Below are 12,072 nucleotides of genomic sequence, written 5' to 3' on the forward strand. Positions count from 1 at the left end.
ACAATGTTCTCTCTCAAAGTAGAGGTACTGTCGTGTTTTAGAATGTGGCAATTGCCTCGTGAACGTCGCTCACACTTCATCAATCGCCACGCACACAGTCATTTTCACATTCTGCTGTGTTGCTGAGATTTAAGGCTGGAAGTGTGTGTGCTACGTTCACAGATTAATAATCTATGTGTCTGCTAAACTCTGCCTTCGTCCTGCTGGGAAATGAATACCAAACCAGCAGTGCTCAGCGAGGTGTGGGACTCAAATCCCTGGCTCTTTACTTTTATCTTCAGGTGCAAATATTTGTCTCATGAATTTCTCTGCCGAGTGTTCTCAGAGATATTATGTCCCTAAGATATAGCACAGGTTCTCCCTGACATTTATTCAAATCTTTATTATCAGTTCATCCTCTTCTTGAAGCTCTTTGCTCAGGGAGTTTTGCGTTCATTCGTTTGCTGTTGGAATATGTACACGAGGTTTTAGCGTGCTCTGTTTTTTAGGTGATCAGATGTATTTGCGAGGAGACTGAGCCGAGGGCTTCCTGCCTGTGGAACATGTTGGTCCAGTCTCTGAATGTATCACATTCATTAGTGCTGCAGGGATGACTTAAAGGTCGCAGCCTGGGGATCAGTCAATAGGACCTTTGTTGCTCTGAGACACTGCCGGACATGGTAAATGAATATGTGAGGATTGAACAGAAACAGGAAGCAACAAAGTGTTTTCAACGAATGTCTGTGTGCGTGGATATTTCAGTTTTGTTATCTTCTTAGGACTTCTTCTTGCACCACCTCGTACTGACAAGGACCAGTAGTCCTTAAGGTGAACCAATATGGTGGAGCTTCATCTTTGGGGTGGGGTTAGGTTTAGTACCAAAGTATAAATTGAGTTTAGGTTAGTCTACATAAATTAATAGAAGTTAATACAATAATCTTTTAAGGATAGAAACACAAACCTTTTAGCTAGCTGGTAAAATCACGATAAACTTTATTCTCTTTCACATTTGAACAATTAGAGCTGTTTTCAAGTAAATGCATGGACAAACTTTTGTACACACAACAAATAAAATATGTTTTAATCTTGAGCTTCTTGACTCATCTTGGAATTTGTACTACATAGCAAGCTAACACGACTCTTGTTGTTAATCATTAGTTTTAATTGTCACATGACTTCCTGTTTCAAACAGAAGCAGTGTTGTGTAAAAATGCAAAACAAAAATGGTGTTTTAGGAATCCTGAAACAATAATTTTTGAAAATGGGTTTCTGAATCAAAAAAATCTGGAAATGCCACACATGAGTTTTCTGGTAGACAGCTAAAACACAACTCTTTGAAAACAATGTCATAGCCCCGCCTCTAATCAACCCTACAAGCGAAGCACGTCAGACACAATAACAACAACAATGACAGACTCCATGCTTAAATTTGTGCTGCACAAACGACACAACTTGCTCAACTCCAAATAGTAGCCGAGGCAGCCGAACAAGCCAACATACCACTTTAATCACATCGAAGGACAGCCCCACGCCTTGTTTCCTGTTTTTGGTGTATTTTCATAAAAGTCACATACAGATTTTGAACTGCAAGCTTTTTGGGTCGATTTCTGTGTTACCATGTGGATGAAGACTTTACTAAAAATTGTCATGTTGTTTTATTGATAAAAATTATTTTGTAAAAATTGCGTTTTTGTGTGAACAAGGCCTGAATCTGGTTCTCCCTAGATCTAAATAACAGCTACAAACAGTTTCCCTATTGGGCTTGTCTTCCTCTGTTACATTTGTCCTATTTGTAGTCAGCACATATTTTCACCACCTCAATCTTCTCCCTCTGTCTTTATTCTTGGGTTTCTTTTGTGCATCTGTCAATTTCTTGTATTAATAAGGTAAATCACTGCAGTGTTCCTGAGTTGGGTTATATTTTGTTAAGTTTGTCAACAGTTACACATGGATAAAGAGGTGAAAGTGCTTCTTTAAATCAACTACAAGACTTTCATCTCAGGAACAAGGGTTAATCTGACAGGAACTACAATGTTTGTATTTTATTATCATATATTGTCTCAGTCATACAATACAATATAAATATATGCACATTAGTTCAGGTCTCCAAAACGTTGCTGTTTTACAGTCATTAGTTGTGTAGTTCAATGTTTCTTTTGCATATGAAACCTGAAGCATCAACCATTGAGCCTTGAGGACTCATTTACAAGAGAGACCTGATTTCAACAAGAAAGATGACAACAATGGACAACAGTGACAACAATAAACAGTTATAAAAAGTCATACTCCAGTTTTTTTTTATTTTGTTTTTTTTTATACCTGCATGCTGGGAAATAAAACAGAGGGGTGGAGCTTTACAGAAGAGCAATTTGGATTTATTATTAAATAATTTTGACAGTGAAATAATCATGGTAATTTACTGCATTCATCATATTTGGTATGCTCTAGTCAGGAATGTGCCTCTGCAGAAGTCCCTCCAGATTCATGGAGGGATAAATCACTACTTTTGTTATCTTTTCAGTGTGCTGCAGATCCACAGGACATAAACAACATGTTTTTTTCACCTCCTGCTCTGCCCATCACCTGGCACCCATATTATCATAATGGCATTGGAAAAAATGCATAGCTTTTCCCAGGTCCCAGAGTGGATTATTATCTCCTCACATTTTAACTCTGACTTCAAAAGACGACTCCTATTCTCCGAGGTGTAGTTCTTGGTCTCACTTCCTTTTCCCTGTAGTCTTTTATCGTATCGCCAAAATAAAAATAAATAAATAAAGCCCCTCAAAAAACCTCCCCAGTTTTCTCTTTTATAACAACAGTTTTGACCCAGCATGCCTCACCAGGTGTTGAATTATTCTGGATTTTCCACTTTAGAAATGTTTAATTTACACAACAACAATAAAGTGAACAATGTTCTTTGGCGAGGTGTAAAAAACATGCTAATTAGGACGACTGGCTACCACTCACACTGTGCTTTAATTTGCTTCTGACTGTGCTGTGGTTTCCCCACATTTTCCACTGGCGGGTTGTTTATTGCCAGTGACTGAAAGGCTAACGTTGGGTGGGACATTAATAAGTATTGCTCATGCCATGCTTGGCGCCCACATCTCGATAATGGCATTCAAATTGTACCTGCTGTGTTCTGCACAACACTTTGCAGGAGCTGAGACAATGTGAACACAATCCCAGTGTGACAGTGGAGCAGTGCGTTAATTGGATAACTGCTGCCACCATAAATAATCAGCTCTGTAACACAGGGGCGTGCAGAACATTTGCAAAGGCCTGGCCAGATGGAGGCCATGGATAATCTTGGTATGGACACCAAAACAAAAAGCCACATCAGATTTTCTGGAGTTTTTGTATTCTGTTGTCATAAATAGACCTCATTTGAAAAATACTGCAATGTGGAAGTTAGAGAATCATCTGCTGATAAAGGTTTCTTCATTTATTTTTACTGTACAGTTGATTTTGCTCACTGGAAACAGCTCAGACACGACACAGCTCAGTGAAGCTCGTCTTCGCTCTCCAATTCCCCAAAGCCCAAAAAGTTTAATCAAGAGGTAAATATAAAATATGCAAACAGAAATCCATCCATCCATCCATTCATCATCTTTACTTGCTTCTTCCTTTTTCAGGTTGCAAGGATCACTGGTGCTCATATCCAGCTATCATTGTGCAAGAGGCTGGGGGACACCCTGGACAGGTCTCCAGTCCATCACAGAGACACATAGAGACAAACAAGACAAGACTCTCTCACTCACACCTAGGGACAGTTTAGAGTTACCAATCAGCCTAACATGCATGTTTTAAGTCTGTGGGAGGAAACCGGAGTACCCGGAGAAAATCCACGCATGCACAGAGAGAACATGCAAACTCCACCCAGAAAGGTCCCTGGACCAGGATTTGAACCAGGGACCTGCTTGCTGAGAGGCAGCAGCTCAGCACCACCATGACACCCTAAACAGACTGTAATCCCTATAAAAACAAGAGGCATGTAAATTCCCTCGTCGTTTTCTCTCCAGAAACACATTTAAAACAAACCAAAAACATGTATGTTATGCTGATAGGTAACATTGTCCCTAGGTGTGACTGTGAATGTAGAGATGCACGATATTATCAGCATAGTATCGGCCGATATTAATGTTAAATTTCAATGTCAGACATCAGCCATTCCATTAAAATAACTCGCCGATATAAAAGGCGCTGTTTGTGCCTGCAGTGGCAGCACAACGTGATGACGTCACGTTCACCTGCCCAATCTCATGGTGGAGAGAAAAATTCAAAATGTCGGCGGTGTGGAAGTTTTCTTTATCGTTGGTGAGGATGTTGGATTCCGAAGATTTATGGAGTAGGTTGAGCCTCGCTTTATCGTCCGCAGTCGGAGATATTTTTCTGACGTAACGTTACCCGAGTTACATGCAGTCATTTCCGACGTCATTGAGAAGATAACAGCCGATAGCACGACTTGTTGGGTGAGTTTTACCACAAACATTTGGACGTCGTGTTAGCCCCATTAGCATGATTAGTCTTAAGGAACAATGGACAGACAAAATTGTTGAATTTAAAAGGCTGGCCTTCATACACAGGAGTGCAGAGGATCCCACACTGCAGCTAGGAACCTGGAACAAGCCTCCACAAGTAAGACAGCTTTGCAGGTGACTAATGCTAATAAATAACATTTAACACTTTTCATTTAATATAAGTCAAAGTGCTCTGCATATCATATGGCTGTTACTGAATATATGTCACCAGCTCTTACAGCAGTTGCACAGTTTTTGTAGCAAATAAGCCTAAATAAGAGGGTTATGTTCTGACAAAGGAAAGTATATAAAATATCGGTATCTGTTTCTGCATCGATTATAGACCGAATAAGTTTTAACATATCGGCATATCGGATATCGACCAAAAATCCAATATCATGCATCCCTATGTGAATGTTTGTTTGTTTCTATGTGTCCCTGTGATGGACTGGACACCTATCCAGGGTGTCTCCCACAATGGGTGGATATGGGCACCAGTGACATTGAAAGGATAAAGTGGTTAAAGATAATGGCTAGATGATTGCAGTTTTGGAAATGAATGTTTTTCTGGACTGGAATTGAACAGAGAATGAAGTAAGCCTAAATGTTTTTGGTACAAGATATTCAAGTGGGGAGTTATACCGTGGAGAATAAAAAAAAAAAAGGTTTAAAGGCAAAAACATCTGGACTTCTATTCTGTAGCTGAAGATGTTTCACTTCTCATCTGAGGAGCTTTCTCAATTCAAAGAACAGGGAGTGTGGGGTTCAAGTTACTGTGGAGAAGAATGGAAGGAGCTTTCCTCATGAGTGGAGGGAGCAATTTTATCCACCATCAGGTGCAATGACAGAGCCATGGGGTGGCTAATGGGGATCTTGGCCCCCATACATTTATCTTCAGCTATACTAATCATTTGAGGAAAATATATTTTTAAGCAATATAAAAACTAGAAAGCATAGTTTCCTCAAATGATGTGGTGATTAGTTTACATATACAAGGTGGTGGCTGTCATTCATTTTGACATGACAACTCAAAATTTGAAAAGGACCTTTCTTACACTTGAATGCAGCCATACACCAAAGCTGAACTTGGTTTCTCGCTTATTTTATTAATCTACCACCCCCCCCCCCCCCCCCCCCGAGAACTTTCTGTGCAAGCTCATCAGAACTGTCCACTGAAACAACATCTTCAGAAACTGTGGCTGAACTGAAAAAACGCTCATGGACAAATCTCAACACCTTGATGTAAAATGCAAATGTAATCATGTTTTAATTGTGCTGCTGATAGAGTTTTTTTATGTCTCAAATCGTGTCCTGATAGACAAGATGTGAAAGATCTTTTTTTTGTAATACCACTGTCTACCCTCATGTTTCTACCCCTTTTCCTATCTAAGATTATTATCTGATAAGGATAAAAATGGCCGCGCTTTCTACAGTTGCAGCTTCGTGCACTCCGCCCATCTTTAGGACGACTGTACGTACATATTCGCGTTGTACCTCGGTGCAAGGCCAATAAAGTTTATTCTGATTCTGATTCTGAAATTGTATCATTCTTTGGAAAAAATAAAATGTACATTTGATTGCAGTAAATCATAATGACAAGTTGGAACAGGGTCAACAAAAGGCTTTAAAAATAAGTGGTATGATAAGAAAACAGCTGGAGGAGAATTTTGCAACAAATCATATTAATTGGCTACAGGTCAGTCAGAGGACTGTATATCAAAAGAACATTTTGGCGATGCTGAATCTCAGAAGAAGGATAAATAGGACGGATGGTAGGTTAGAGCTGGCATCCATCCATCCATCCATTATCTTTTACTCGCTTCTTCCTTTTCGGGTCACGGGAGTCACTGATGCCCATGTCCAGCTATCACTGTGCAAGAGGCAAGGGACACCCTGGACATGTCTCCAGTCCATCACAGGGACACATAAAGACAAATGAGACAAGCAACCATTCACTTTCTCACTCACACCTAAGAGCAATTTAGAGTTAGCAATCAGTCTAACATGCATGTTTTTGGTCTGTGGGAGGAAACTGGAGTACCCGGAGAAAACCCAAGCATGCACTGAGAAAACATGCAAACTCCACCCAGAATTGCCCCCGAATTTGGATTTGAACCAGGGTGACCTGCTCACTAAGAGGCAGCAGCTCTACCAGTTGCATCACCGTGCTGCCCGAATCGACTATTTGGAATAAATATATGAGGAAGTAGACTATATCCCATTTCACAGATTAACACAATATGGGATCGATAAGACAAATTTTTTAGAATATCAATAAATTAAATCTATAATAAAAAAATAAATTTAAGCTCAATAACATTAGGATTGAAATACCAACAAGTGTATTAGAGTTCCTTAATCTTAACCCTCCCAAATTACTATCTAAGATTTACAGGACCCTCATTAAAATAGATGAACCAATATCCCTTCCCATTGTAAAATGGGAGATGGATTTGTCAGTCAACTTTGAAAAATACATCTGGTCTCAGATATGTCTAAGAACTTTTAAGATGATTAAAAAGTCCAATTTACAATTAATACAATACAAAATCCTCCATAGAATAATTTGTACAGATCAACAGATGTTCAGGATGGGTTTTGCATCATCTATTACCTGCTCCCAGTGTACAGGTAATATTCCAGACAACTATATCCACACCATTTTGGTTCTGTCCTCCTGTTCAGAGGTTTTGGTGCCGGATATGTGAAGACTTATCAAAGTGTCTGAGAAGTAATATTCCACTCTCCGTCAGTTTGCTTATTGGGCCACTTAGATGATGTCACCTTGGAGACAAAGTCAATTCACATGATTTTTACTGCTTTATATATAGAAAAAAATATATATACTCATGAATTGGGAAAATGGGCAGCACGGTGGCACAACTGGTAGAGCTGCTGCCTCTCAGCGAGCATGTCCTTGGTTCAAATCCCGGTCCGGGGGCCTTTCTGGGTGGAGTTTGCATGTTCTCTCCGTGCATGCGTGGGTTTTCTCCGGGTGCTCTGGTTTCCTCCCACAGTCCAAAACCATGCATGTTAGGCTGATTGGTAACACTAAATTGTCTCTAGGTGTGAGTGAGAGAGTGAATGGTTGTTTGTCTCGTTTGTCTCTATGTGGCCCTGTGATGGACTTGCGACCCGTCCAGGGTGTACCCCGCCCCTCGCACAGTGATTGCTGGACATGGGCACCGGCGACCCCCGTGACCCAAAATGGAATAAGCGGGTAAAGATGGATGGATGAATTGGGAAAATAAAAATACTCTTAGTATTAAACAGTATAAAGACCTTTTGTTGGAATGTATCAGTCTTGAGACAGCCTGTACCTCCACATTAGACCATTATCGCTGGGCTTCTTTGATCGGCTCCAACACGTAGTGGAGGTGGGTGAGCCCCTTTGATTTTGTCCTGCGGGGCATCGTTGTTGATGTGTGTGTGTGTGTGTGTGTGGTGGGGGGTATCGGGGCATCGGGGGGTCATGAGCCTGGGGCTATGGCCCCCGACTGGGGAGGGGCTTTGATGGTTCTGGGGATGACTTCTGGTGGCTGCATGCAGGCTTCTGGGCAGTCTGTACCGGCATACATGGATTACTGGCCTGCTGGCCTGGCTGCTCCTGGGTGGGTTTGGGGTTCTGGGGGAGTGTCGCTCCCTGGCTGGGATTCCGGCTGGGTCTGCGGGTCTTGGGTCTTGGCGGGTATGTTGTCGGGGTTTTGGGCTGGTACGTGCACCAGTGCCTGGCCCTGGCTTGGGGTCCCTTGGTGCATTGGTGGGCCTTGGGGCATCTAAGCTAATGGGGAGATTTCTTTACCACCTCATTGCAGGTGCTCTCCCACGAGGAGGGGGGTGGGATGGGAAATACTGCTGGCAGGGGAAGAATGGGCCATGGGTGGGGATGGGTGAACTCAGCCTGGGTGTCTTGGTCTGGGAGCTGTCCAAATGTTTGGGTGGGGGTAGTTTTTCTTGTGGGGTGGGGACTGGGTAGACTAACTTGGATGGGGTCTGGAAATCACTGAGGCAGTCCTGGGTCGGGCTCCGGTACCTGCTGGCTCTGGTTCTGTTTTGGGGCGGGGCTCGGGGTCTGTGTGTTTTCTGCAGGATGGCTGGCCTGGGTTGTTTCTGGGTGAGGATGATCTTGATTTCTTGGTGGGTTTTGGTTACTGCTCTGTGAGCTTTGTATTTTATTTTTTCTCTTTCCCTTGCGGGCTTTGATGTGGGCTGTCTCATGGGGCCGCTTCCGGTTGGTGTTGACAACAAAAAAAGCAACCGTCTAGATGACTGGACTGAACATCGTGGGATTTTTTTTACCTGGGTTATTGAGCATGAACTAAGATGATTTGAACAACTTGGGCTATGGCTGCCTCAGAGGAGTTGACGGGGAGAGGACAGGCCCTAGAAACCATCTTATCACCAGCAAACTTGTTAGTCCACCATGGGAGTGTTCTGCTTGGGGAAATGAGTTTGTTTGTGGCTCCTTGGATTGATGAGGTCCTTTGGATGAAGTATGAACATCTCAACAAAAAAAGAAACCGTCCAGATGACCTGACTGAATGATGTTGGATTTCCACAAATCTTTAACCATAAACACAGTTTGTCCTGCTGTCCATCTATGCTGCTTAAAGCTCTGTAAGATAAAGAAAAAGCCTTCTCTGGACAAAAGTTCATTTCAGATAGACTTAGGCAAAGTGAAAAACTGTTCGGTGGTCCACTTGACCTGTTATCAGTGCACAGAAACAAAAAGAAAGAAAATGTGCCTTAGATGCCTTGCTCAGGGACACCACGACATCTAGGGATGGTGGTGAGTCGAACCACGACTTTCTGGTGTCAGTTTGGCTGCCCTACATCTACTCCATCTCAACCTCGTGCATTGATAGTTTACACAACTAGAGAGGCATATGCAGCAGGTTTTGAAACAAAGTATGCTCACATCCAGACAATGTCTTTTTCATGGAAGTCTTTGCTTATTTCAGCAAATCAATGCTAAAACTCTACTGCATCCATTACAGCATTGTGGCTCTGCAGTAGAAGAGTCTGGCTGTTGAAGTGGCCTGTCTACAGTTCAGACCTCTCATTAGAAAACAATACAATAAAATCAGCAAAGAAGAACTGTTGAACAGCTAGAATCAAACATTACACAAATTAGGACATATAAAATTTATAATGGGGGTCATCCCCTCTCCTCCTTCTTGGTGGCAACCCTCTTCTAACATTGGACTGCCTTATGTTGTGTAATGAGCATACTACCTGCTTAGTTCACTACAGTTGCAATGCTAAAATCTGTTATTCACTTCTGTTTACTCCTTAGCTATCCCAATACAAAACCCAGAAATTATATCAGCTTGTAGTATTTCTAGCTTCCTTTTAATGTTCTTCAGGTAACAAGAAGAAATGCTGTGCATAGTGAGCAAAATGTCCTCAGTGAGATGAATAACTACCGTCTCTGGAAGCGACATGGAGCTTCACAAATACCAGGAGGCATCAGCAGAGTGCAAAATGCAGCGATGAAGACATATTTTCATGATGTGTGCATTAGAATTGCAGTTTTGGGGAGAGCAGGGAAGAAAAATGGGAGGAAGCTCAAGGAGAGAGTTTGGTATGTGGGTGTACAAGTAGTGAGCATGAATTGTGAATGAGCAAGTGCACGAGCTGCACACTTGCATAACAACTTAGCTGTGAAAAAGAAATGTGGCTTGCTGAAACTGAAAGGGGGAAGCATTGGGTGTTTGGAAGACATCTTGTCGTCTTGTTCTCATTAAAGAATGAGAGCCTCTTGGCAAGATTACAGTTTACTCATTTAGGTTGTCCCTGAATTATTGAAGCTTGTTGTGAGTGCCGTCCTCTGAAGATGCTGGGACATTTCAAATCTGGGGTGTGTTTTTTGTGGTGTTAAAGGTTTGCAGATGCTCCGAAGGTAATTAGCTAAACTAATTTGACAGGAACCTTGTTCTTAACTGCAGTGGAGAGAAGCTGAGTGGGACAGAAAATGTCTGGATGTCCTGAGACGTTATCATGCCATTGTATAAAGCAAGACTGGGAACAGCCATCTACAGTATGTTTGCGTTGGGATGATGTATGAGATAGTGTTGCCTGCCGTCGGAACGTAAAGACAGATGATGTTTATTTTGTGTCTGTTTGGTCCCAACATATCTCAAGAACCACCAAACAGAGTTTACTGAAACTCACAGAAAGTAAACCTTTACACCCACAACTAACTAACTTTAGGAACCAACTTCAAGTTTGTTTCCACTAAACAACATTACAAATTCAAAGATTTCCCTAAATCAGTCAGCTTTACAGATGCTGGGCTAAAATTAAAACAAGATGATGATGATAATAATTTTTTGTTTTTCTTTCTGCTTCTCCAGTCTTCAGGGGTCGTCACAGCAAACTAAGTCGCACAAAGACTTGGTGATTGTTTTTACACCAGATGCCCTTCTTGATGCAACCACAAACCACTGAGCTACCACAGCCCTCTGCGTGGAGCAGATGGCAGAAGTTAAGGGCCTTGCTCAAGGGCCCAAAGTGAGGCAAATGAGGGTGGAGGCAGATCTGGATGCTTCACCTTTCCCACCCACAATTGATGTTGGTACAGGGAGTTGAACCCCTGACCTTCTAATCACTGGCCCATCTTCTCTATCCTCTGCGCCACCACTCCCCTATGATGATAACAATAATAACAACAACAAAAAATATAATTATTATTTATCATAAGGGTGGCTGTGGATGAGTGGTTAGAGCAGTCATCCTCAAATGCAAGAGTTGTTGGTTCAAATCCACCAGCAGTCATATGGCAAAGTGTCCCTGGGCAAGACACTTCATTGCCTCCAATGTGTGTCCCATCGGTGTATGAATGTGATCTAAAAGCACTGATTTGTCTCTTTACAATGATTTGTTCAATTAGCTTTGTAGAGATCTAGTAGAGTGCTGTATGAATGGGTAAACGAGGGCACAGAATGTAGTGGAAAGTGCTTTGAGTGGCTTGAAAAGATAGAAAGGTGCTATATAAGAACTGTTCATTTATTAAAAGTGTTAAGAGCTGAGACCAGCTGATGCTCTGAGGACAAAATTATCACACAAAACCTGTTCTTAAAACTTTACCATTTACTACCAGAGTCAACTCTGTCTGTTAGCAAAATATCTCATGAGCCACATTGTGTATTTTAACACATCATTCAGTAAATGAATTATAGACGTACATTTACAGCTAATTAGCTTTCTGAGTCAACCCAATTCATGATGTGCATGCATCTAACCGATCTTAAAAAACAAAAATATTTCCATATATTTTCCTAAATTTTAAATTATAAGTAGATTAGACTAATTTATATCACATACTCCAAGCAGTATAGACTGTGTGACAGCTTTATCTAAATCTTTCTCATCAACTCTTAGTTTCAAACACTTTTTTGTGGAGATTCCAGATGTTTCTGCTGCAAACCTTGGTCTTACAGCTCCTGAGTTAAGGGCAAAGCCAAATCTCGCCTGTTTCTGATCCAATGGTGAGGAAGACTGCTGCTTTTAGGCTCCTGCTGCTCAGCAGCTTGAACATTGAAACCTTTTTGGTAACTGTGTGACAGCC

At 41.7% G+C, this 12,072-nt stretch overlaps 1 protein-coding gene across 1 annotated transcript; it reads right to left on the bottom strand.

Annotated features, from left to right (window-relative positions):
- Positions 1 to 7,986: 7,986 nt before the first annotated feature.
- Positions 7,987 to 8,720, bottom strand: LOC119407497 (extensin-like). The gene is made up of 2 exons (XM_037674322.1): positions 8,356 to 8,720; positions 7,987 to 8,278 (listed from the first exon to the last, which is right to left on the bottom strand). Exons 1-2 carry the CDS (start codon positions 8,718 to 8,720, stop codon positions 7,987 to 7,989), a joined length of 657 nt encoding a protein of 218 aa, XP_037530250.1.
- Positions 8,721 to 12,072: the final 3,352 nt, after the last annotated feature.

This window comes from Nematolebias whitei, chromosome 3, assembly GCF_014905685.2.
Source record: "Nematolebias whitei isolate Nwh7 chromosome 3, NemWhi1, whole genome shotgun sequence".
Lineage (NCBI taxonomy): Eukaryota > Metazoa > Chordata > Actinopteri > Cyprinodontiformes > Rivulidae > Nematolebias > Nematolebias whitei.